Raw genomic sequence first — 27,851 nt, forward strand, 5'->3', positions numbered from 1 at the left:
TTGATTTCTCAATGAGTTGGAACATTTTAATTGGTATAAAAAGATAAATAAATTAGTTATACGAATACACAGTGAAAATATAGTATGTTTTTCTTATATATGTCAGTACTTTTTTCCTAACTTGTGACAGGATTAGTAATAAATTGAGCTTTATGGATGCTTATGTATTTCTGGGTCTTGATTAATCTTCAAGATGAACACCCTGCAGCTTTCTTTTGAAGAGGCAGCTTGCTTAGACTACAGGCTTGATTCTGTTCCACAGCTAAATCTGTGTCTTAGAATACCCTCTCCATATACCTCCCCCAAGCCCAACCTAAAAAACCACCAGAGATATTTTATACTTTTTTGTCCATCTTTTTAGGTTCAAGAGGATAACATCAGCATTTTGCCTTCTGCAATTTCAGAGGCCAAGTAATAGTAGCTGAAACTAATTTCTTACTGTGAGATTGAGGGTTCATTTTGCTTTAAGAGGAAGAATTATGCAGATATAAAAATCTGACTGTATTCATTAACCCTTAACTTTCTTTAGTCACCTGGCTCCTTTTGCATTTTTTGTCTTATTAAGAATATTTTCTTTCTGCTGACTACAGATTATATGTAATAAGTGAAATAGAACATAATGCTATGTGTTCTTAAACTAAGGACACTAATAGTTAGTCCAGTAGAATGTATTAAACCCACTTAGGTAATGCTTATTTGATTATTCATTAGTTCGGAAACATCTCACAGCATTCTGTTGCATTTCAAATTTGAATGTAGCCCAGTTTTAAGAAAGATGATTTTTTTTTTTTTTAATAACATGTTGATCCAAAAAGGGTTAATATCAATTCCAGCATCTTAATACTGGTGTTAACTGTTGGCTGAAAGGAATTCTTATGCCTGAAAAACATTCACTGGAGTAACAATGATTGCTTTCTGAAGTAGAAATAAACTCTGTCCATGAAGTTGTAGTTATTTTTCACAGAGAAGGTGATACAATGCTTGTTTTCTGATTGAAGCTGGTGGTGATTATATAAAATAGTTGCCTTTATTTAGTGTAATACACAGCTATGATTTGACAATTGAAAATGGAAGGTTACTTGATACATTTGAATGTTCTAAAAATCAGTGGTAATTCTTACCATCTAAATCAACATACTGAGGAAAGCAATGAGAGAATGCTGTTAAGAGCACTAAGAGTCAAAAGTAGAATTTAAGGTTAAAACATGTGTTGTTCATCATAAATTATTTTTGTAAAGGGTAATATGATAGAAATTATGGTTGACTGTCATCTCAAAGACCTTTCCTACGGAAAGAAGCCATGATGCAATATATATGAGGTTTCTTTAGGTGGAATACACACAACTTGGAGAGTTGTATAAAGGTCTTCTGTCACTATCTATTTGCTTGGTGCTGTAGTGATGTCACCACAACATTATCATAATGACTATATATTGCTGTGAAAACACTTAGGAAATCTCAGGTGAAGTATTGGGATTCCAGTGTTACTCAGGAGGAGAAGACTGATAGCTCAGAATATCTCACACTTCATTAAAGCATCAAGGAGGACTGAAAATTCCAAGTTTTCTTTTAACTGTAGTCTTGTGAAAGTCTAGGAAGAATGTAGTATAACAGCTTCTGACTTTTGAGACCAATACAACTCTGAAGCATAAAAATTCTTTGGCACCCAAGAAGGTTCTTATGCAGGTTTTGTTTTTCTCACTTGTGTTGTTCACTTCAGTTGACAGCTCTAAAGCAGAGGGTCTTACTTTCAGGTGTAAATCTAAATATCACTCACTATATTGTAGCAAAGAAGGCAGAGATTTTTTTCCTTATAAAGTTTTGCAACAAATTTAAAATTGTGTTTAATATGTACCATCCTCATTAATGAAAGTACTTTCACATGTTTAACAAGCGTGGCTTTTATCTGTGTGTGCCTACTCATCCTGGTGTGTGTTGTTGTCAACAGTACTTGTAGTGGTTTGTGCTTGTGGCATTTTTCAAATTCAATGATTGCTACCATTTATCAAATGAAAGGCCTCTTTATAAAAGCTGCCTGTTTCATAATTTTATGTTCTAAAAATGTTATGTAATTATTAGTTTACTAGAGTTTAGAAAACACGTGGGATGGAATCTAGAGGGCTACAAGTAACATTTTGCCCATATAAAATTGTTCTCTTCATCTAAACGTTTCATCAGGAATTTCTGTAAATACTTTCAAAAAAATCTTCCCAAAACCCCAAGGAAACAAAAAAAAGCTGTAGAGTGGTGTAGTGTACACATGGTCACAGACTTCATGGCAAACTCCATCCAAGAGGGATCTAATTCAGGGCAGTGTGTTGCCTGTTCTAAGGCTCAAGCCAGTACAGTTAGAGGATTAAAAATCTATACCTGAAAGAAAACTGAGGGCTTTTTGTTTAATTATATTTTCTGATGGAATTATTATCAACACCAGTTTAGGTTGCTGAAAAGTTTGAAATGTTATTATTAAAAGAAATTTTGAATATACTCAGTATACTGCAAACATATTCTCTACATATGTGTTATGCTTCCCTGTAAATTAAATCACTTCTCAGTGTATAATGTCTAAAAAACTCTCCTTACTAAAACACAGATAAAATTAAGGATAGAACTGAGATTTCGTCAATTGTATATTGATGCTTTCTATCTTTTAAAAAACATTAGATAGGTTCTGATTATTCTGTACTCTCTATATATTCTGTACTGTATAACTCTTGTTTATTTGTGGTAATCTGACATAATAGCATGCAAGTAATAGCCTAACTCAGAAGTTAATATGTCTGGTACCAACTTAGTAATACAATAATCCCCATATTGTCAGCAAATAACTTTTCCCTTCACACATTTTCCATTCCTTTTGTAGTCTACATTTAAACAGAAATGAACTATTAGGTGGAATCATCTCAATTTTAGCAGTTTTTGGAGTAAGGGTATTGACTAAAAATAAGTTTATGTAGGACAGCACACATCATATAGTCAGCTGTAAAAGGGGGGAAAAGTCACTGCTGCCACCTTCTTTATACACTGGAGTGTTTTTTTCCCCCTTTTTTAATTGAAAAAGTTGAGGAAACAACTAGAAACATTAAAGAGAAAAAGGTTATAGTACATTTAGTCAAACACTATTGAAGCTGTGTTCCAAGTCATTTGCAGTCTTTATTCTTGTGTGCATTAGTACACTCAATTACCCTATGCTAAGCTGTCTGTGGACAGCTCCCAATGGAGCACATTTTACCTTTAGAATCTGTTCAGTAGCTTTTTACATCGAAGTATTAATCTACTGTATTTGGCACATCTCTTCCTTTGGTTTTAGTTCTAGTCAAGACCATTGTCCTTTAAGAACAACTGCTTCAAATATCATTTTCATTTTTGTAAAGTAAGTACCATACTGCAGATTTCTTTCTAAAGAAATAGTGTTCTAAATGTTTCATTAGTAATTCATAAATAACTGAACGACAACTTTAGCCTCACAGTTGCTGCAACAAAATTTCTTAGAGAAAAGCATAAATATTACAGATACACACAAAGGTGTGGAGAACAGTGTAACTAAAAAAAGTAATTATGTAAATTATTGCAAAATAGTGGGGGGTTTTTTTCAACTCATGTCTGTGTTCAACAGTAATTGAAAAAAACCCCTATCTTTTACTGCAAAAGAGTCCTCTTTTTTTCCCATAGTGGTCATAGCAGTGGGGGAGCAGTGAAGATGACTTTTCTTTCCGGAATAATTACTCATCCTAGCTTGCTGGGAATTTACATTTTTTTCTCAGCTCTCCTGAAGAGAATATGCTTCTATATATTACAAAGTAACTGAGTTCATTCACTAATGCACAAAGTTCTGTATGTGATTTCTGTTTCAGACTCTATTTTAAATCACAATGAGTGAAAATCAGTTTTAAGCCTGTGCTGCTTGAATCTGTCATCCTTAAACTCAATTAAGTTGTATGCTGAAAGAACAGGTATGTTACAGCTATGAATGACCAGTATAATAAGCAGTATAACTGCTAAAAATTTAGGTTGGATTCCACCTTGTACCTGATGAATATACATGCAAACTCTTCAGGACAGCAGTAGGTCTTGTGGGCTAAAACATAAGCAGCTTGTGGGATCCTTAGATTGGGTTTGAAAAAACAGTTTAGTGTCAGTTGTATTTATAACATTCCCTATAAATAGAGAGGGCAACATGTTTAATGGTGTTCAGATACATTAATAGCAGGATCCATAAGGAAATGTCACCAGATAAATAAGCAGATATAGTGAATTTTCAAAAAAATTTTTATGAAAAATAGGAATAACTTTCTAGCCAAAAGGAGACACTGCTGATAACACTCCACGCTCTTGTGTGAGTGTTGGAGGGGCTAATTCAGTAGGACAAAGGTCTACTGGTGAAAATCTAAGGAATTCCTGGAACAAAGAGTAATTATCCAAAAGAGGAAGCAGGACTACTCCATTGTTATGGCCCCCACCTTTGCCAGGGTCTGCAGGCAGGCCATCCATGTAGCTTGTGCAGTATTAAGATGTGCCACCTGACCTTGAAAGACTCACCAATAATGCACATTAAAAGTGTCAGCATTTAAGATTATGAGGAGAATTTAAGAAGAATGTAAAGGAGCAGATAATTGTTCTAAATTAAGTTCTTCTGAATTAGGTCATCTGAGATGATTGTCAGTATAATGCCACTGTTATAGTAAATTAATGAAGCTCTCTGGAGTATACACCTTGTTTAAAGGAAAGTAGCAAAGGTTTCACCCAAGAGACGTGCACTGAGGGCAAGTACAGCTATGTCAAGATAACCTTATTCCCAGGCAACCTTAAGACTAGTAAAATACCATCCTTGATAAATCTGTGCATCTGAATTCTTTTATTGATTCCTTGTGTTCCTGAAAGTAAGAGGACCTCTCTTAGCCTTAGTTTCTGTGGCTGGAAAGTAAGTTGTTTACATTTTTTTGTTATGTGTGATTAATTAATTCCTGTGAAGCATTTTGCACATCAAAAAAAGACGTTACTGTCTATAGACAGTAGTGACTATTTTGGCAGTAATACAAAGTGGTATTGCTGCAGAAAAAGACTGTCTGAGTTTGTTTTGTTTTCCTCTACTGTCTTGGTGTTGTGAACACAAACTTTCGTGTGGCATTTTGTAGAGGGAGACTGCACTTGAGTCTCATCTTCTTCCCTGTCCCCTTCGAATACACACAGTCCCCTTGCAGTTGATTCATAGTGTAAAGGCTGAGCAAGGCTGTGGTTCTACCTGGTTCTTGCTTTTTTTTTAAGGAGACAGTCTGCATCCACAAAGGTTGGATGGAGGGAGCTGCTGCTCTACAGCTTTATTTACTGGGGTCTGAACAGAAGCTCAGCAGCGATCTAACTATTCTATTTAAATACTGAAATCATGTTTTTAAGATGATTCAATTTTCTTTATAAGAATAAAGGGCTGGATTTGTTAAAATAATTTTGAAAAATTGGAATCTATGAGGGTCTGGTGCTCAGACATATAACTAGAATACACTGCTTGCATTGTTTAAAAAGCTGTAATTTTTAACCCAGCCCACTCCACCCCCCTCCTACCTGACACATTAGTTTTAGACTTGGAAAAGAATCCTTTATAAGTGATGCTTCCAACTGACATATTTATTTTGACAATGCTTTATTGTCAACAGTATCCAAATTACCTTTTCACCTTCATGTTGATTGGCAAATGTCTATTTTCAGACTTCCTATGGGTAAAAAGTTGATGGAAGTGCCATTGTGTCCTTTCTTTGTAGAAGAAACCCATTAACAATTTATTTTAGTTCTAATCTCACAATTCATAACACTTTCCAGTTTCCTGCTCTATAACCATCTAGCATAAAGTCCATACATCATTATTGTATCATTTCAACTTGATTCCTTATGCTTAGAATGGGTTAATTCAATGGTGTTCAACTTTATAATATAAATTGTTTTAATTCAATAAACAAGGAAAGTAAAAATTCAAAAAATCAGGTCCTGATGGCTTATTGGGAGACCTGAATAAAACCAGAAAATCTCTGAATGACAACTTGCAGATCATTCAAATAATTGACTTAGTCCTATGTGCTTCTTAAAAGAATGTTCCTTATTTTCTAAAGTTTTAACCTACACTGATTTAAAATGTTAAGAACAAGCCATGTAAATCTTTACAGAAAGAAATGGATGAGACCTATAATGACTCAAACTTGATTCCATGTGTAGATAGACAATTTTAGAAAATGAGTTTTTGACAGTGCAATGGTAGGCTGTAAACTGATTAACAGATCATATGACTAATACAGCTGAGATGGAATAGAACTCGCATGAGAGAACATAAATCTGCTCCATTTAGCAGATCTCCCTGTGTTTGTAACAGTACAGCTTTTAATTGACTATGGCATTGTCAGAAACTGGGTTTCTGACAAATTGAGTGCTGAATGTGTACCTACTTGTAATACTTTCAATTATCTCTGATAAAAAGCACAAGATAGACAGTAGGTCAAACACACACACACATATATATATATATATCTGGCTGGCTATGAAATCAAGATTATTCTACAGAGAAGCATTAAGACTTATTTAAAATGAATGGAAATATTCCAGATTCCAGTGATAACTTCATTATTTCTTGATGTTTTTAGGCTGAGACAGGAAACAAGCCTTCTAGCTTGTTTATTCATTCTTAGTTTGAAGTCATTTGAAGAATGTCCAAGTTATCCAAGTGAAGTTTATATAAGAAGGCATTTAAAAATCTATTTCTGTGGGGGCATAGAAGGCAGGCAGTCACACTTAAATCCTATTCAATAAATGGTTACAAACATTCAGTGTAAGAGCTGAATGGTTAACAAGTGTTTCTACACCTAGAAACATACCTTTGACATTGAAAAGTGTCCCAGGGTGGTTCCTTTCGCTACTAATAATATGTGAAAACCAGGCAGCCTTGGCTGTAGTGAAAGCTTTGCAATATTCTGAGATGCCATTTGCACTCCTTGAAAATTGCATGCAGTCACATTGAGCACTCCTTTGCTTCCAAACGTTGCTTGCTCTTAATTCACTCTTAATACTCTGACTTCAGGCATAAGCCTACAAGAAAAAAGAGTGGCAAGAGCTGTGCTGATGATACGTTATAAACGTGACTCATGTCCAGCAGATATTTCAGCTTTTTATAAAATAATAGGTAGTAACTTTGGAAAGGATGAAGAATGTCGTTTATTCTTGTTCTGCTTGCTCTTGGTCTGCATTCCAATTTTGTTATAACTGGGAAAGAAATAAGTCTGTTTACATCCTCTGTTCCAGGATTCCAGAAGCCAACCAGGCTTTTAGCAGCTCTCCCTGTGCTTTCTGCAGCATAGTGCATTTTGCTGCTGCAGTGTGAATCAGTGGTTAGTGTTTATTATTGACCATTGCATGAGTAAGGTCAGTAAAGACAAACCATGTTATGCAAAGACTAGATTTTGAGGTGTGTGAGTGTTCCATAATGTCTCATACAGTGCCATGCTGTTTGCAGACAAGAAGGACAGTTCATATTCTTTGTGCCTCTGAAGACACCACAGAGCAATTTTTAACCCTTCATATACCATGTATCTAAATAATATTCTAATTCTGCCAAAGAATTTTTAGCTGCTTTAGGAACCAAAATGGTCATTTTAAGAACTTCTTTGTTGGATTTTTTGTGAGCTATTTGTCTTGTTTTTATTCTGCAGCCATGAAACTGGGAATGATATGCTGTGCAAAAATACATTTACATGTTTAAAGTGTGTTGACCACATTTCTATAGAATACAAACTTTCGTTTTATGGAATAGAAGCTTCCAGATACCTCATGAAATCTTTTCTTAGTCTTCTTTTAGATCAAACAGCTTTCCTGTTATAATGACACCTGTTTCCGTCCTGCAACTTGTAAATCATATCTGTATATTATTTTGTATAGGTTTGATGTTTTCCTTCTGTTACCAGAACAATGTCAAATTTAGTAACCTAGTTGAGAAGGTCCATCAGTTGTCATTAAGATTTTCTGCTATTTTCTATGCCTTTTTTGGGGGGGTTTTTTTACTTCTTAAAGAAAAGAAACAAAGAAGATATGCTTACTTTTGAGTCCTGGCTTACCAGACCTTGTTGAAGTCTGATATTAAAAGAAAGCATCTATTTCCCAAACCATAATCATGTATATAGTCCAATGTCAAGATAGAACAGTACTTCATGGATACAATACTCATTTGTCATATCTGAATCCAACCTTGGTCCAAAAGATAAAGCAAGAGAGAACTTTCTACTTCTGTTTTACTAGACAGTAACAACTTGCTTCCCTGTCTGTTTTTTGATCACTGCTGTATATCATATGGATCTAAATTGAAATGTCATTACTCTGAAAGAAACCACAGAGCATTAGTACGAATATTTCTGTTAAAGTCAGAGAATTAAAGTGGAGGAAGAAGCCTGTAAATAAGTATAGCTTTTTCATTTATGTTAAAAATATTCTCCTAGAACTGTTTTCAGTTTCTATTATTCATGAAAAAATCTATTCAGACAATTATGGGGAATCATCTGTGTTTCCACTGTAACCTAGTTAAAACAGCATCAGTATTACTGAATGATATGTTTGCTTGGCAGCCATTGTAACATCATTCCCTCCTTTTTAGACACTTCAAGAAGCCATGAACAACAGAGGGAGATTTTGCAAGATGTACAAAACCCCTTCAGGATTTTGTTTCCAACAAGCAGATGTGTGATTCTTTTCTTTTTTCTTTTTTTTTTTTTATTTTTCTGTCAAATTATTCCAGAGCAACAATAGTTTATATGGATATGGTCCCCACTGATGATGATCCCGTTGGAGATACAAATACTTGTCTGGATCAAAAATGGTGTTTTGTGGAAACAACTTGAAATAAATTACACTCCATGGTTTCTGCCCTGTTAAAGAGCCTGATCTCATCTTACATATATAAGATCCGCAAAGGAATGTTTACAAAGAAATCGGGAAATAGTACAAAAAGGAAAGAGAGTTGTCAGAGCAAAAAGGAACAAGACTTTACTCAGATTGGACATACAAAGAATCCAAAATTTTCAAATACTTTAAAAAGCACGGTTAAAAAGATTGCCAAGTGTCCATCTGCTCGCAACTTATCAACTGAAGAACAGGAAGGCAATAGAGAATTTTCCCTTTCGCCAACATTCAGTTACAGAGTTGCTATTGCCAATGGACTGCAAAGGCATGTTTTGGTAGCACACACTAATAATGAAGATATAGTTCAAGATCTGTCTTCAAATGATAGCTCGTGTTCTGACTCTTTAAGTGAAATAAAAAGTAATAGCAAGAAGAACGAATACTCATCACACACAATGCCTGTGAGACGCAACAGGAAAAGCTTGAGCAGCCTCGCACCATCCGATGGAAGTTCAGATGGAGAACGCACTTTGCACACACTGAAACTGGGAGCTTTACGAAAACTAAGGAAATGGAAAAAGAGCCAAGAATGTGTCTCATCGGACTCTGAACTAAGTACATGGAAGAAAACATGGGGATTAAGAAGTAAATCTCTGGACAGAACTGGACGTCACCAGAAATCAAACACTCTTGAACCTGGCTTTAGTTCGACAGGTTGTATTAGTCAAACCCATGATGTTATGGAAATGATCTTTAAAGAGCTTCAGGGAATAAGTCAAATTGAAACAGAACTCTCTGAATTAAGAGGGCACGTTAATGCTCTGAAGCAATCAATTGATGAAATTTCCAGCAGTGTCGAAGTTGTACAAAATGAAATCGAACAGTTGCGAACTGGGTTTGTACAGTCCAGAAGAGAAACCCGGGACATCCATGACTACATTAAGCAGATAGGCCATCCAGGAAACAAAGCAAGTCTTAGGTTTCTAAACGTGCCTGAAGAGAGACTTGAAAAAACTGAAAGCATAGTTTACAAAATATTGATAGATAAAATGGGCTTTTCAGAGGCACAAAGTACTATTAAAATCGAATTTGCCCAAAGATTGGGGCAACAAAGAGACTGTCCAAATGCAAAGCCAAGACCCATTCTTGTTTACTTTGAGTCATCACAACAGAGAGATTTGATTTTAAAAAAGTCTTATAAACTTAAGGGAACTGGCATTGGAATTTCTACAGATATATTTTCCCATGACATAAAAGACAAAAAAGAAAGAGGACTACCTTCTTCTCAGACGTATGAAAGTATGGATATGAAACTTTTAACTGTGGAGACAAAATCTAAAAGGCATGACTGGGAGTCACCTGACAGTGATAAAGACTTGGAATCAGATATAAATAAGAACAGTTATGCAAAGATATCTAAATCAGCATTTCAAATAAAATCAAGCACTACAAAGGGGATTACTGAGTCCCCAAACACTAAAGACCTTAAAAGAACTGCTGACAATGGCACCTTTTCAAATAGAAGTTATGGCACTCAGTCACCAGAATTTGACAATCTGGAGAAACAATCAAAGGCCTATTATTCAGACATGACTCCTTTGTGGCACTTACAGAATGACTTTGCAACACCAAAGCTCAGTCGTTCAGAGTCAGATTTCTCAAAATTGTGTCAGTCTTACTCTGAGGATTTTTCAGAAAACCAGTATTTTAGCAGAACAAATGGCAGTTCACTATTATCTTCCTCTGATCGAGAACTTTGGCAACGAAGGCAAGATGATTCTACAAACTGGTATGGCGGTTCCCAGGAACAGACTTTTGTCCAAGACATGGAGCAGCATCCGGAGCAAAATGAAATAGAAAACATAGAAACTGTTGATAGTGGAGTAAGCAATGGAATGATCTGTGCATCTGGAGACAGAAACCACTATAGTGATACTCAGCTTGCTTTACATGATGATCTTTCCCCATGGAAAGACTGGAATCAGTTGGAACAAGGGACGGATTTGGACCTAGACACATCCACACAGGAAGTTTTTGTATATGATATGAGTAGCCCTTCAGATCAACAGACAGATTTTGGAAAGGGCCAAGGTTCTGACCTCCAGTATGATACTGAAAGCTATGATTTCACCCTAGATGGTACTTCTCCATCGTGTCCAGGCCTTGATAGTGAAACACAAAGTCAGTGGACTGGTCAATATGATGATTATCAGGATACAAATTCTATGTCTTCTTATCAGAATCAAAACAGATTGCCAATGATGTACCGAAGTCAGAGTGAACTACCAAGCGATGATTCAGAAGAAACAGCCCCTAAATCGTGGCATAGCCGGTTGAGCATAGACCTTTCTGATAAGGCTTTCAGCTTTCCTAAATTTGGGTCTACACTTCAACGTGCAAAGTCAGCTTTAGAAGTAGTCTGGAATAAAAGTACACAAAGTTTAAGTGGATACGAAGACAGTGGATCATCTTTTATGGGACGGTTTAGAACTTTATCTCAGTCTACTGCAAACGAATCAAGTACAACACTGGATTCTGATGTTTATGCTGAGCCTTATTGCTACAAAGCAGAGTATGAGGAAGACTTAATTGAACCATCTGGTGAGAATGAAACAGACTATGTAGAAGTAATGGAACAGGTGCTTGCTAAACTAGAAAACAGAACTAATAGTAGTGAAACTAGTGAGCAAGTCCAAGAATATGAACTGGAGCAGTCTTTGTATGAAACTCCATATGCAATGCTGCCAGAGGAGCAATATGACACACAGTTTGATAGCGTGATCAGTGAAGAGATATTGGAAGTTGAAAGCGATGTGGTTCCTGAGGTAGAAATAAGAGAAGATGAAAATCAGAATGTCCCAGAGACAGTTATTGAAATTCCAAAGAAAAAAAGAATACGGCCATCATTCAAAGAAGCTGCTTTAAAAGCATACAAGAAACAAATGAATGATTTGGAAGAGAAGATCCTTGCTGGAGGTAATAATACTTTAATACTCTTTTAAGTAAAACATTGTTTTCACTAAAGTTGGATGTTCATTTTTGTATAGTACGTAATCCTGCTTCCACTGAATTTGGTGGCTAAAATTCTGCTTCTGTCTGGTTTTATTTATGAGCTGAAATAGTTCCATAGAAGTCAAAAGGCTAAAATTTCACAAGTTTGTTTTGAAAGAGTTTTCTGAACATGTTTAGTCAAACGTGTTTGTAGGTTATTGTATTGCTTTGAACTTCAGTAATTTCAAAATTAAATTTCACAAGATTTAAATCTTAAAAAAAGAACTAAATGGCACACTGTTCTTGGTTTTCTTATAGATTTATAAATGTATGCATTCAATTTAGAGTGTTCAGACATTACCCAGCTTTCTTTAGCAGTTTTCAAGGCATTGTTGGTTCTATATTCATCCTGGTGAGCACTACTCTCCATCATCTGGGCAATTTATTAGGTACTTACAACAGAGAAAGTCTAAATTGATTTCATGTTTGTCCTTATTTTAATTCAGTCCTTATTTGTACTCCCAGGAAGCACTCAGACAGGTAGTCAGTCCCCAAAATTGGGAGGGAGAAGGGTGCAGAGGAAAGACAAGAGTGTAGATTGTAGCATCCATGTATGAATAGTAAAGAACTTAACTCACAGAGGGTGGTAGCACAGATTTATTGTCAGACTTCAAACCAGACAAACATATATATAACTTTAATACCTCTAATAATACACAAATCTGGTGATGTTCAATATTAACATACGCTGTAATGTTAATGTAATAATATTGCATGTGCATTTAATTGGGAGCATAATAATTATGGTAGCTGGCCAGATGGTAATTGTCACCTTGACTGAATCTTTGCTTTCTTTATCTGCCTTGGCAAAGTGATTATCTAATACATTCATTTTGAAGATGAAAAATTGTGCCTGTAGCCAAAGATTTTATTTCGTAGTAATTAGCATCCAAAGCGTGAGCTACTATAGAGCTTCTTTGGTACATGAACAGCTACATTTACAGTAAACATACAGTCAACTTGAAAGTATGTTACACAAGCATTTAAATATTGCTAATGATAGAGTTTACTTTAAAGTCTACTTCTATATTCAAGTAATGACACTAGATCGTATAATTGTATTTTGCAGGTATTTTTCTACAGTAGTGTGTTAGACATTAGATGGTGTATATATGAAGAAACAGCTATCAATAATTAATATTTTCATTATTTTTTCCTGATTTTTATGAGGCATGAGAGAGGGGAATCACAGTCCCTTTACCTAGTTGTTGTAGTACAATAAGAATATGAAGGTCTGAGGGCATAATTGAAGATAACACACAAGGAAGATCCAAAATATTGAAACTCAGATTGGTTCCACTATTTAAACTCTGTGCATTTGTGTACATTGTTAGAAAATAGGAACTAACTTTGATGTTACATCTCATGCAATCACTTCTATAAATTAAATTCTTCTTTTAACCCAGCAGGTGAAAGTCTTTCAGTCTCTTTTTTTTTTTTTTCCTTCTGAGTCACTGAAGTATTTCTTATGTTTACAGAGAATCCATTTGACACCAAGACCAGGTTATGAAAATATGCTGTTGGATGTAGTCTCTGGGCAAAATGTTTCTGCATGGTTATAAGATGTCATACTACGACCTCCATTTTTGTTTCCACAAATAAAATAATATAAATTATTATAAAGGAGAAAGAGAATACAGCATGTGGCTAAGGGGAATTTACAGATGAACTGGTACAGCACACTACTTCTCAGCTTATTCTGAAAACAGTATGCATTGACTCTTGAGTAACAGTTTTGTTTCACACTTTGGTTTTCATGCCAACAAGGAGGACATGTTTCAGTCAGGGATTCTGCCTCAGCAGTCAGTAACTGGTTTGTTAAGAGTGTATCTTCAGGTCCTCTAGCGTTTCTGGCAACAATTATTAACAAAAAAGTCTTTCATGTTTTTATATCTAGTGGATGATATGATATTTTTACGTTTATGTCTGCAGAACATTTAACAATTGTTCAGAATTTAAAACTTTCAAAATATCTTTTCTAGCTGGAGCAGCCTACTACTGGTATGCAGTATTATTGAAGCCAAATATTCCCTTATTTTACCTTCAGCATGCTTTTACTGAACTGGTTAACTGGTATTATAGACAGTCTATTCACAGATAATGAAATCCAGTGGAATCTCCACCCTTGGAGACAGTCAAAAGCCATCTGGGTGTGGTCCTGGGCATTCTGCTCTAGGTGACCCCATTTGAGAGGGTTCTTAGACAAGGCTTCCAGAGTTCCCTTCCAGCCTCAGCTGTTCTGTGATAAGGAAATGCACTTTTGAACCCTTTGTATGCAGCCTTTGAAGAAGGATATGTTCTTAATGTTCTTAATGTCAGTTTGTCCACTAATACAAAATATATTAATCTTCTGTTTATTACTTGAATTGCACATTATTATGGGAAAGAACATCTTATAAATCAGTTCTTAGAGGAGTTCTACAAAGTTCACAGCATGTACAGTTTTTAACTTCTAAGTTATCACAACCCGCCCCCTCTTCTTTATGTGTGAATTGATGTGTGTCCAAATACCTAGTTTATAGTTTAAGTAAATAGTAGTTTGACTATAGTAGTTTAAGTATTTAAGCAAATAGTAGTTTGAGGTATCTTATCTTTATTTTAATATTTGCAGGAGCAATAATAACTTTCAAGAAAAGTGACTAATAGACACTCCAGGGTTCACATGACTTTTATGAATGGGTTTGGTTTTTTTTACTCTGTTACCCCATAACTGATTCACAGTCAGCTTCCAATTTCTTACTTTTGGATGGAAAAGTACTAGCAAGAGAACAAGTTCTTTAAATTAATCTTCATTATATAACCAAAACATAATCTATTATTTAATGAATTGTTTCATCCCTCCATGTAGGCAGGAGTGGGTAAACAACAACCTGGCCAAGCAGAGTCATAACCTTAAAATACAGCAGTGTTAGTTCTTAATTTAATACAAAGGAGAGGTTTAGAGTGATATGATTTTCATTCTAGTAGTGCATAAGGTAAGGTCAATGAAGCTTTGGTACATAAATAATTTATTAGTGCACAAGAACCCCATCAGACAGTTCTATTCTCTGTCTCTAGCTGGTGAGAAAAAATACACTGTGGGCTGATTGCTTATGTGTTATTTATTACAACATGTTTTCAGAGACATACTGGGGTGACTTAATGTGTTATTTGAATGAAAGGAGACATGAGTGGTACATGAGTAATCCTCAGATTTCAAGTTCTGTAAGGATATAGAGGCACTGTGAGGATGGGTGTGTATTAATAGAAGGATTGATGGCTTGAAAAATATCAAAGAAATACTAGCCAGTGGTTTGTTTCTTCGTACATTGTAATCAAGAATAACTTACTCTTTTATTCATTGTTCCACTCCTCACTTGTTTTTTTCTAGCTTTGTTTTTCCCTAGTGTCTTCTTTCATTCCACTCAGTCTTATTATCTTTTACAGGTGCCTTAGAATAAGCATCATTTTCTCTCCTGACAAAACTATCTCTCTGGATAAGATTTCAGAGTTGTATGCCCTCTTCTGAGTTGCTTTTAATGGTAACTTAGTCTCTTTCTATGAATGGTAGTTTGTGAGCAATAACTTCTTGATCTCGTTGAGGAAGATCTTGGTGATCATTTGATATGTCAGATTTTAAAAATCAGACAGATTTTTAAAAACTTTTGGTCTGAATTTTCAGCCACAGAGTAACCCATAGATTGCTTCTGGTGTCAAGGTGGGTGAACTCATCTTGCTCTGTATATACATACAGTGGCCAGTCAGAGGACAGGCCCAGTGATTGCAATTGCCTCTCTAGCACTGGGTGAAAGTGTTCCTAGTGTTTTATAGAAAGCATTTGTATTACATTTAATGATGTCTGACTGGAGAACAGAACTTAGAGATCAAATGTGAGATCAATACTGTTATCTTGCTAACATCTGAAACCAAAGGAACCAGTAATGTATTACCTCACTACCCTTGTGGTGTGGTCGTTTTGTTCTATATTAAGAAAAGCTGCCAGTACAATAAGTAAGCTTATTTCAATGTATATCTCAATCTCTGTTTATTCAAACTATGTCTGGATTTTTTTAACAAATATACATTTTCTTATTTTGACACTTTTTCTGGTTTTTTTAGTAATAACTGTTTACTAGAACTGCCTGAGTCAACTGTATTTTCCCGAAGAGTATAGGCTTTAGAAGTTAATCTAATCTTGTCTTGTGGTACTCAAGACTTTTGTATCCTTTATACCTTACCTCCATCATGTTTGTTTTTAATACAGTTGCATAGATACCCAGGTACTGGTAACTGATAGCTAGTAGTAACTAATAGTTAATAGTATTGTACTGGTTTTGTTATGTGAATATAAATCTTGAATTTGGACTTGAAATGATCAGTGCTGTGGTCCAGATAAAAATCAATTTATCTGGTATTGTTTAGTAAACAAATCAGTAATTTTATACCCATTCAGTTGGAAACAGGATAAATAAAACCATTACTTTGGTCATGGAAATTCCATATTTGTTGGTGGCCTGTTACAAGTTAAATTGCTTTTATATATTGAAGAGTTCTTCTACACTCAGTCTACATAAACTGCATTGGGAAGTGGGCTTTAAGAAAGGACTACTGTTTGTACAAAGAAAAATGGAAAGTAGATGTATATCCCGTCTTATTTTTTAATTGCTTGAGGTAATTATGTCGACTGATTAACATCTTGCGAGTTGTGTTGAGATTTGTGGGGTTTTTTTCCTTGAAAATAAAGTTCCTTCTCAGGATGCTGGTGCAGAATGGAGAAGGGAAGGATGTCTAGACAGACAGTAGAATTCTAGTTTAGTGTATAAGATACTGCAGCAATTAATAAAGATAGGACAAGTATATTTGCACATATTGTGCTAAAATGAGCTGCTTATTCCTTCACTGACCAGTAGTAACAGCTGTTGCCAGTCAGTCTTGTTCATAAGACAGTATAAAAGAGGTTGCTGATAACAGTCATCTTTTCCCCTTTTTAATCAGTCTGCTTTTGTTATAACAAAAGGAACAGTTTGTCGTCTTGTGGTAATTCTTTGAAATCTATAAGACCCTTCTGATCTCACTACTCCTCATTTCTTCAAGTGTTTTGTTGTTAAAAAATTGAATATTAGCTTTAGGTTACACTTACCCTTTAACATATGATGGTGGTGTGGCACTATTGAAAGCTTAGGTGTAATTAGTTTTAAACAAGGTGTCTTGAACTAATACAGCTTTAAGTTGATATGGTGTTGACATAGTTTATACACTTCAGGGTCACTTCACTGTAAACACTCACCAGAAGCCCCCCCAGGAAGGCTCGAAGCAGAGTTGTGGCTACACTGAGTTTTCTGTAAGTTTAGCATCACCCTGTACAAAGCAGTGAAGGAAACTTTTTTTTTATGTGATCTCTTTGAGATGCTTTTCCTTCACTGAGCCCAATGGCGTTTCTCATCTTTCTAATCTCAAGCCTAGTCTGGTGGGGGGAGAGAAGTTAATGAATGAGCACCCTGTAATTAGTCTTTGCATCATTGAGAGAGAATAGCCCAGAGAAAAACGCTTAAGAGTTAATAAAAGGTAACAGCAATACCAAGCCTCAATGTTTTCTGTTCTGTTTCAGAGTCTTGGTACCACAGTACTCAGTGATACAAGATTTTGTTTTCCCACATCTCGTTTCTTTATGGTTCGTTTGTTTTTTCCCCACCAGGAGTGATGAATTACTTAATTAATATAAGGACTGATTGTATATTCGGTGTGGCCGATATAGTTCATCTGCAATGTTTAAGAATAATATATTCACATAATGTATCATCTCTAAAGAGCTGGATTTGGGGACATAATACTTTTCAACCGAAGTTGATTAATCTGTTGCTCTTCTCTTCGTATATAAATAATGTAAACAGGCAGATTACAGGGAGTTTTCATCAGTGTAAATTCCCTTCTGTGTTGGCATCAGAAGATAGTCACAATGGAGCAGATGTGTAAGCAGGCTGGGGAAGAAGTTACCCTTGCTGTACATTTGAATAGATGTGTAGTACTGAGGAAACAAGATTTACTGTGAGTAAAGAAGTCTATTTTGGTGCAGTATTGAATGAACTACAGAATTTCATAATCCAGTTTTTTCAACTATCTTTGTTTCCTTTCCTAACATTACGTTTGTGTCCTACCTTGTGTTGGTAAACAAAATGATGGATGTCTTTAACTCCTTCAACTCCTTTTTTCTTTTTTTTTTTTTTTGGTAGGATAGGAAGCTGTAGGGGGGGGAGAACAAAATACATTTTCAGGTGTTGTGGGTAGAAACTGGTAAATACAATATATTCTTACACTCAGCCTGCTTAGCTGAAATTCTAGAAAATCCTTTTTCATATATACGTACATACATATTTGTGCACTCTAAAAATGTTCCACTAATATTACAGAATGTAAAATAGTGTTCTAGAGAATTATTAACCACTCCATGAATTCAGTCAGGGTGATGTAGATGAACCAAAATACATTGATTTGACTGAGACTCATATGCTTGTTTCAAACACATGAGGGTCTCTGCATTTTTTTCCTGCTCCTGGTTTCACTCCAGAGTCAGGTACAAGTATTTACACCCTTCCCTTCCTGTTTCTCTTCTGTCCTTTGACGGGGAAAATGGACATCAGAGACTTAAAACAGAAATGGCAGTCTGTTCAGCTTGAGATTGATAGGACAGTAGAAAGGTTGCTTTACAAAATTTATGAGAGGAAATCTAATCAGTTAAAGATGATACGTCCATCTCTTGTCTGTGAAGAAAGAGCAAGTAGTTACCTTCACCACCTACTCTAAATTAAGGGCTTCATAAAAGGATACTCTGTATTAGTTGCAGAATAGTTACCAAAAAGATTGAAGATCAACAGTTTAATGTAGCGTAGTAACCCCTGCTGAATCAGTGTGCATTAAATTGGGGAAACGTGTGTCACAACTACAGTTGTGTAACAGCCTCAGATTCCAGAAAAATTCTATTGCTACCAGATGCCCTTTTGGTAGAATAACTATACCTACTCTTTAATCATGGAAAAAAAACCCAAATAAACTAACCAAACAATTAAACACACACAAAACCCCAACCAAAACCAACCAAAAAAACCCTAAAAATAACCCAAAAACAAACAAAGCCCCCCCCCACATCCTTAATCAGTAAGCTTTACCAGAAATCTATATTTTGGCTGTTTATTAAAAACAAGCAAAACACCGAAACAAAACAAAAAAGCAAAGCAGACCACCCCAAATATTTTCTGTTTAGAGAATGACTTCTGGTTTTAGGAAGAATAATTAACTAAAACTGCTAGTTTCCTTCATAAAAGAAGAAACTCTCTGCTGCTCTACTTCTGAAGAGACCATTTAACACTATTGTCTCTGACTTTGGAATTCATGTAAATTGATAAATATTTATGCAATTTACCTGCTCTTTTTGTGCTTAAATAAACTTAAATTTGCTAGAAGTAATAGGAAAGCTGACCATGAGTGTCAGTTCCAAGGTCTTTTTTTATATTGGTTTTGCTGTAAAAATGAAGACAGTATTATATTGCCAAGATTAAAAAATATTTTCTGTTTTTATTTCTAAAATATTTAACCATTTTCTTTAGATCATTGTATTTTAGAAGTAAAGATAATACTGTATCATTTTGTAATGCAGCTTCAGGATAAAATGAATCTTGTTAAAGCAACTGGCTGAAAAAAATATCTAGGCATGCATTTAGAAAGTGTAATGATTTGGAAAACAAGAATTCATAAATAAGCTTAAATCTTCTTCTGGTGTATTGGTGAAGTAGAATATTATAACAAAGTGTGAAAATTAGAGATTCTCTGTTTTGCTCCCAGAGGGACATTATGACTATTTTCATGGAACAGGTACCAAACTTATTCCTTATGCACATTTTCCAGGTGATCAGTGGAGCACCTACAGTTGTGCTCCCTGGAACTCTAAATAGGAGAGAATATCCAAAACCTCTCCAATTCCTACTGATGCAAAATTGTTGTTGAAACTCATGAAACTTTGTTAACCATTAAGTTTGACTCCTTGATGAGTGGAGAGTATTCTTCAGGTAGCTTGCATGATCAGAAGTTTTAGTAAATTGGAAAACAAAGACAGGATTGATTTACATGTAACTAATTCTATCAAAAAACATCAATGCATACATAAAGACACCTGCACTTTTGTATTTTTTAATAAGTACCATTTTTGTAAGAATTTTCTTCTGCACTTAACTGGTGTAAAACTCTTACTCAGTCCATTAGAAATTCTACTGATCCTTTTATTACAGCTGTTTAAAGAGAAGGTTTTCCAGGTAGCCCATGTCTCACAGTTGTGTTGCTGATAGAGCCATTTTAAAATGTTTTGATGCTATGATAAAAAATATGGTGTCTAAAAAGATAAAAGTTAACCAGAAGATATGAAAACACAGAAAATACTGTAATCTGTTTTCACTAATTTAGTAATAGTAAAGAGCCAGCTGCTGACACATCAATAGATTCTCTGGAGCTGGTGCTGAAACAGCAGCAAGTGATTTGTCAGTGCTGTCCCAGACCCCTAAACTATGCACAGCTCTGGGTATCACCAGTGCAACTGCAACCTCAGCAGAGGAATCCTTGAACTTCAGCTGCACATGTACCAAGATGGAATAAGGAGAGACAGAGGTGATGAACGTACTATTAGTGAATGCAAAATAAACCAGGAGAGAAGAATATTTATAAAATGAGTATAACTAGAGCAGTTTTTAGTCCTATCCTGTAGGTCTTCCTGTTTCATTTAGCACAAACAGGATGGAGCTGATGCTCCTCTGCATCCCTAAGGCAAGGAGGATACTGCAAACAGTGGAATTTTCTTTGGGAACTTTAAAAGGCATAGTGGTTGAAATTTTCTTAAAAAAAACCCAAGCAAACAAACAAAAAAAACCAGACCAAAAAAAAAACCAAAAGCAAAACATAAGAGCAGATGACAAGGAGGCCTGCCTTTTTCTATTAACTATTAAAAAGGACTGAGCAATTCAGAAGGATTTATACATGTCCTATGAGGCAGAAAAAGTCCAACAGAACCAAAATTTGTACTTTGAATTCCAGTGTACCTGTCTATAGTTCTTAACATCTGTGTCTCTCTTTCATGTTTATGCATAAAAATTCCAACTTATTGTTACTTTCAAGCAGAGCTGAAACAAACTGTGTAATTTGATTCTGGTTTTACCTATAACATAGAAGATGACAAGGGGGCAAATAATAATTTTTGATGTTTTAATGCTAATCATATTAGCATTGTGGTATTCCAAGTATTTTCCTTCTCTTGTGTCAGTTAAGCCTGTTTGCTTATCAACAGAAGAAAATCTGATACCTTTGTCTAATCTCAGCAAGCACACTGGCTGATGTCATCTTTTTATTCAGTGTGTGATCATAGTCGTTTTTTCTTCCACTACTGTAAGTCTTGAACTTAGTTTGGCTTATCTAAATTTTTTTATCCTCCTAGTTTGGGGTTTTTGAAGAAAATTTTCAAAGTATTTGAGACTATTTTAGATAGTTCCTTAAATATTAGCTAGGAAGTGGATACAACTCCATAGGACAATTTCATACCAATAACAGCTATGAACATCCTACACTGTGAAATATGTGACCATTTCTCAGACACTGCATTCTGATCTTTTGCTCTTGATCCTTGGGGTGTAGATTTATATTTATTTGACTTATGGGTTTGCTGTCATTAGCACTTTATTTACACTTTTGAAACAAATCTCTCAGTCTTCCCAATTCACCACATTTGGTTCAGCCACTGGAATGTCAGAGTGGGATCCATATATTTTACTGATGCAGCCAAGCCAGATGTTGCTGTTCAAGATCACATCTGATGTGCTCAATGCTAATGGGCTTTCAGTCATCAGGGTCAAAAATAGAACTCATATGAAGTAAACGCCCCAAAAACGTTTGTGCTGTGAGCACTTGGGTCTCCATCACCAACTGCTTTGGCCTTCTGATCTGCTCTTATGGCACTATAAACTATTTGCTCTTGCAGGGGGATTCTTAGTGGCCCAAGGTGGAGAGCAGCTCACTCCTCTGTCCCAGGCAGCCATTTAACATTCCTGCCCTACTGCCCCTTCTGTCTGTGCTGTACAAACCAGCTTGCATGTAATCCTCACATTCAGTGTAAGAAGAACCAAGGAACGTGCTTTATTTGTAGGAATCCTGAGGAACTACTCTCACATTTGGTGTCAAACCAGGAACTATTTGCTTGGATTTCTTTGGAAGTAATGCAATGAGACCGCAGCTTGCAGGACTATGATACAGCTGTCCAAGTGAAACACTTGGTGACATTGCTAGCTGTGTGATATGGAAAGACTTGCAATAATCAATTATCTGTTTGCTTTCATAGCAAATAACTAATTACTTGGTTGCATGTACTGTTATCATATGTATTGAAGGAGGTAAAATATGCTTTTTTGTCCTTTATGGGTAACGTATGCCTTGTCATACTGATGTTTCCTGGGGTTAGAAGAGAATTGCTTAAAATGCACAGTCTTTTACTTCTTATCATCAGTTGAGTCAGAGACTTTGAAGAAAGCCTGGTCTTCAAGAGGATGGTAGTTTTTTGAGACCACCACATTCTGTAATCAAATAGTTCTCTTAACAGTTTATTCTTTTAGAAGTAAATTCCAGAATTTGGTAGAAGAATCTAGTAGCTGTTGAAAAACAGTAGAACAGTAGAGTCTAATGGGACTCAATGTCTAAGTGCCAGAGATGATCTTAAAACATGTCCTTTTGTTTCAGATTTGCAGACCAGTTTATTAATAAAGACACAAATGCAGTTTTCATCTTCACCAAACTGACCTCCTGTTTGGCTCTCAATGTATCCGCTAGTAATTTTTCTACATCACTGCTAGTAAAGTGCTAGCAGCAATTCTTCTATTTCTCCTGTCAGCCAAGCTTTATTCAAGTTTGACCTTCTCTTTGTCAGACAAGCATCACTCATCTCTCATGATGTGCTAGCATTAACATTGTCTTTCAAGCGTTATACAGTATCTTCCTAGAACAAGCTCCAGCAATACAGCATCCTCTAGGCTTGCACAGCGTGATGTTCTGTTCTGCAGTGGCAATAATAGCTTGTGGGTACAGCATTTATTATTTTAGCATGGCTTAATTTGTGTCATTGTTTCGGGCAGACAATCTATTTCTCTAACGTGCTTCTTCTATCTGAACATGTTTTTTCCTCTATTATTTCCCTTCCTTAGCAGTACATGCTGATTAGAATTGCCCAGCTCAGCCTACAAACTACTTCTGAAGACGAGGACCTTACACATGCCATTTCCAGGGAACAGCTGTATTGTTATCTAATTCCAGCAAGTATTTTGTCTGAAGGGTTTGCTTCCAGGAATGATGTAATTATCAGTCAGTTTGACATTCTCGCAGCCACTTTGCAGAACTAAAGATTGAAATGGTACTTTGAAAGAATGATGAACTTTAATTCTTTTTCCAATTTAGTGTTATGCAATTACACACACTTCCAGGAGTGGAAAATCAAGGGTTTGATTCATTTCCATCCTGGCCTTTCCTAACAGCTTAGATTTTTAGAACTTTATTACAGTTCTCGCGCTGTGGCGGGGGGTGATGATGAACTCAATTTTTGCAGTCATTAAAGAAAGAGGAGTGTATTGGGACAATGGTCTGCTGCTCAGAAAAATGTAAAAGTGAAATAATGGCACAAGCCTTGAAGGATCATTATAATGGGGAGGGAGGACAGAACCGTTCAAACCTCTTTGGTATAAATATCTCTGCTGATGGATAAGGCTTATTGTCCAGTTGTATTTCTGATGGTATCACAAACTACAAAAGCAAAGGTCTCTAGGTTCACTTCTACATCTTCATTGCTAATACATATGTTTCATTACTGGAAGAATCTGCCTTTTCAGCATCTTTCACAGATTTTTTTTCTCAGAAGTTTGGGTATAGGAATTAGTTATCTTGTTTGATGAATTCCTGTGTTGTGTAGTGAATTACAGATGGCAACATTGCTACTAAAAATGAATAAATTAGACCATGATTTAGTTTGAAAACAGTTGGGAACCGTGTAAAGTTAAACTTTTCTAAGATCTGTTAGTTTTCAGACTAAGTTCGAATAGTAATTAAGCAGCATTAATAAGCACTTGATGGAAATTTTACTTAGCCTTGGTTTAAACTGCTACGGGGATAGACAATAACCTGGGGGCTTATTTGAGGGTACTGAAAGAATACCAAATAAGCCTCTCTCACTCTACCTCCCCAGTCCCCACCATCTGAGGATGAACTTACCTCGGTGGATACTTGTGAACCATTTTCAACAGAAGTCAGGATTTAGTGGTTATGCTAAATATTATACAGCTTTTTAATACCTGAAATTTATTAATGGAAATTTAAAGACTAATTATAACTAATTTCATGTCTAGTTACCTAATTAAATATAATTAACTGCCTTTAAAAAAAAAGGGATCAGGAAGCATTTTCCTTTTGCCTTCAATATTTGATATTTGTAAATATAATGTTCAGTAGTATGCAGTCAGATGACCACCCTGCACTTTGTCATTCCACTGCATGAGTGTGTATATGTGGAGTGCACAGAGATAAAATAGCAACAACTAAGGAGCAATATCACTACTTGGAATTTTCCTGTAATCCTAGTAAAACACTCTTGTTATCTAAAATGACATATGGTATAGAGGCATAACATGAAGGCAGTTACTGCTATTTCATTAGGTAGTGAATTTTCACTTAAAAATTTAAGGAGCGAACTAATTCAAATAAAATAAGTATCCCATAGGGTTAACTAAATGAACCACTGTTTACACTGCTCCTAGTACACTCATAACTTTTTTAGGTTAGTTTTTTGAATGTGTGTATGACAGAAATGAGTTATATGAAGATAAGCTCTTTTAAGTAAATCACTGTCATTCAGCAGTATAATCTGAGATGTCTAGCCTTGAACCTCTGATTTGAAAATACCTTCAATGGTCTCTTACATAATCACAGTTCATTTCTTATCTACATCAAGGAATGTTCCTGTCTATTCTGGTAGCCTAACGACTACTAAAGTGAAGTGCTTGGTGACTCTGGACACTTCCTGATTTGGTGCTCTCATACAGGCAGAGAATACTTGCACAATTCAGATTATTTCACTCATGGTGAGTTCAGAAGAAGCAGTAAACAATGAAGAAGTTTTCAAACTAATTTAGTCTCTGAAGATGCAGTCATTTGTTACAAAATAAGAGATGCTCTCAAGATTTCTTTTTGGGAAATTTGCGTCAGTTGTCTGCTTTATGCAATTTCTATTCAGAAAAGAGACCATTAGATAGGTGGGGGTTTTTGTTTCTTTGTCTGTTTTTTTCCATCTAGCAACTGCAAAGAAGAACAAGTTAAAAAACACATTTTCTCCCTAATTTTTGATTGTCACTCTCCTTCCTAAATTGAGGCACAGTTAGGTTCCAGTAAAAGAAGCATAGTGAAATTTGATGAAGTTGGCTGAGACCCAAGAGAAGTAAGGAAAATTTCATATGTCCATCTCTCATGCTCTGAAATACAAGATTCTATTTAATGTGGAAGACAATGCTCTGAAATACAAGATTCTATTTAATGTGGAAGACAAGTCTCAACAATTTTTAAAATAACGTTCTAAACAAGTGAATTAAACATAGAATTCATGTAATTCTTTAGACATCTTGTAGCAAAGTACCTTCACATTATTTAAAAATTGCATTCCACATAATATGAGATGTATTATGTGTCTTTACGTGACAGTATTACCAATGTTTTGATTAGACCTTCTGGAAAGAAGGTGTAGGTTGCATGAACAAATTATGATGAGGCTTCTTAACTTAAAAGGAGCATTTTGCTTTAAACTCCCCTCAGCCCCCCCATTTCTCTTCACCTTTTGGACGTTTCCTTTTTCACAAGTGTGAGAATTGAGGCAGTCTCAGTCTCTCCTACTTAGAGTCCTGTTGGTATTTGCTCTCTTGCCTTTTCTCTCACTCATTTGAGCAGATGCTGCTCCAACACTCTGGTTTTAACTATTCCTCATATTTTCTTTAGCCCTCATAAAAACATATTTCTATTTCCAGCCAGCCCAGTTCCAGTCATGTCGTTACTCCTGGCTCTGCTCCCACCCTGCTTATGAAATGCTGTAATTATTTTGTAGTGGGAAAGTTGGATCATATGGTTGTCCAAATCTTCTTTATGTGCTCATGGAGAAAGAGTAGCCAAACATATCTGATGTTGTCAGACAAATACATTTCACAAATAAATAAATTTTGAAAAGGTACTTTAAGAGTAAGCTCATTTTTATAAATCTGTTCAGTCAAATGAGGATAATTTGACAACTGAAACTCTATAGTTTCATTTAGCCAAGAATTAATTTCTGAGGCTAAATGAAAATTCTACTGTTTCAGAAGAGGGGGTAGGGAAGTTTTGAAGTGAAAACATCAGAATAGTTCACCTCCCAGCAGCAAGATACCTTAATGAATTTTTCTAAAATATGAAAATAGAAGTTGATATCATGTCTATTTATATTCATGAGATGAACTATGAAAATTACAGATTCACAGCATATCAAGCAGACATACTTGGTGCACAGAGATGTGCTTACTGTACTTTCACTAAATTGTGGAGTTTACTATTAATAAGAGTTTTAATTTAATATTATGTAAAACTCAGAGCATTATTTTGCCTCAGGTCAAGTAGCTATTGTTCATTCTTTTAGGCTACTCTTTCTAAAAGGATTGTTCACAACAGCAGTGAAGGAAAGCTAAGATCTGTATTCAAGCACAGGAAAATGGGAAATTTTGTGGTCTCACAAAGGAGAACAGACTGTTGCATAGCTGGATTTTCTGTGGATTCCAGTTTGGTGTTGTGACATTGCTAATACCTAGCAGCTCCTCTTTAAACTTTTTCAATAATACAAAATCAGATATAATTTGAGCTGTAAAACATGTTTTGAACAGTTTGCCTCCAGTTTCTATTCTGCCCATTCTTGTGCATGTGCTTTGCTTTGATCACATAATTAGCCTTTAAATTAGTGGCATAATAGAGCCTTTTAGTTCCCCGGATTGTCACTACTCTACTGTATTCAGCTTTACATTTGCTGGCATATTTTTTATATATGCATTTGAATGTGATATTTTCTTGCGAATAAACTGGTTTAAAAATGAAATGAGGCACGCATTTAAGATGTAAATTATTATTTAGTAATGTATATAACCTGAGATATCTCCAAACACCTCAAAAATACCCTAACTATTTAAAGGGTTCATAGAATGTGTCCTCCTTTTGGGGAAAAAAGTGAAAAGATCAGTAAGGTGACAATTAAAACAAAACAGTTTCATGTATGTACCGTACTATAAAGTGTGAAAATGAATAAAATAAGGGTAGATATTCCTATCAGCAAATATTTTCTGTCTGATAGTAAATGTGAATACATCATGGTTTTGCATTAGGCAATATAGAATTATATACTTTCACAAGTGTAGTTCTTCTATTGGCATTTGGGGGCACTTTCTATCATTATAGGAATAGCTATGATAGAATAATTGTGTGGTGTGTTTATATCCTTGGTAGAAACATTTTCCTTTTCCTTGAAAATAGACCATTATTTTTTTGAACACTGCAACTGCAATATATATTCATTAATATTAAAAATATATTTTAAAAAACCAATGAAATTAAAAATCCTGTGGAGATGGGACATGGTATGTAGATTATATACTATCCACACAGTCCTTCATAAGACTCTGGTCTACAGAATCCAGATTAAAACAGCAATAGATTTTTATAGCATAAGATATTTTCTCAGAGATTGTTTTGTCTAACCTATATTCCTCTTCTTCCCAATTCTCTTTCAGACAGCGGTTCTGTGGATGAAAAGGTTTAAAATCACCTATTTGCTATAGGGATCATGTATTTTGTTGATGTTTGTTTGTGACTTCTTTGACCTGTTT

The 27,851-nt window shown here is 35.4% G+C and overlaps 2 protein-coding genes across 7 annotated transcripts in view; both read left to right on the top strand.

The window, feature by feature from the left end:
* LOC113947600 (protein unc-13 homolog A-like) overlaps positions 1 to 8,861 on the top strand; it is a 57,165-nt gene extending 48,304 nt beyond the window's left edge. For all 3 annotated transcript variants that reach the window (XM_027644331.1, XM_027644332.1, XM_027644330.1), the window contains one exon: positions 8,765 to 8,861. In XM_027644331.1, the coding sequence (XP_027500132.1) occupies positions 8,765 to 8,800 (36 nt within the window). In that variant the 3' untranslated portion in view covers positions 8,801 to 8,861. The remainder of the gene's footprint in view (positions 1 to 8,764) is intronic.
* UNC13C (unc-13 homolog C) overlaps positions 1 to 27,851 on the top strand; it is a 143,499-nt gene that overhangs the window by 846 nt on the left and 114,802 nt on the right. For 2 of the 4 annotated variants that reach the window (XM_027644328.1, XM_027644329.1), the window contains exons 1-2: positions 3,429 to 11,844; positions 27,756 to 27,778. In XM_027644328.1, the coding sequence (XP_027500129.1) occupies positions 8,883 to 11,844; positions 27,756 to 27,778 (2,985 nt within the window). In that variant the 5' untranslated portion in view covers positions 3,429 to 8,882. Of the gene's footprint in view, positions 1 to 3,428; positions 11,845 to 27,755; positions 27,779 to 27,851 lie in introns of those variants that run through there. The other 2 variants (XM_027644325.1, XM_027644326.1) reach the window with 2 other exon arrangements.

This window comes from Corapipo altera, unplaced genomic scaffold (genome assembly GCF_003945725.1).
Source record: "Corapipo altera isolate COAL_440 unplaced genomic scaffold, ASM394572v1 50, whole genome shotgun sequence".
Classification (NCBI taxonomy): Eukaryota; Metazoa; Chordata; class Aves; order Passeriformes; family Pipridae; genus Corapipo; species Corapipo altera.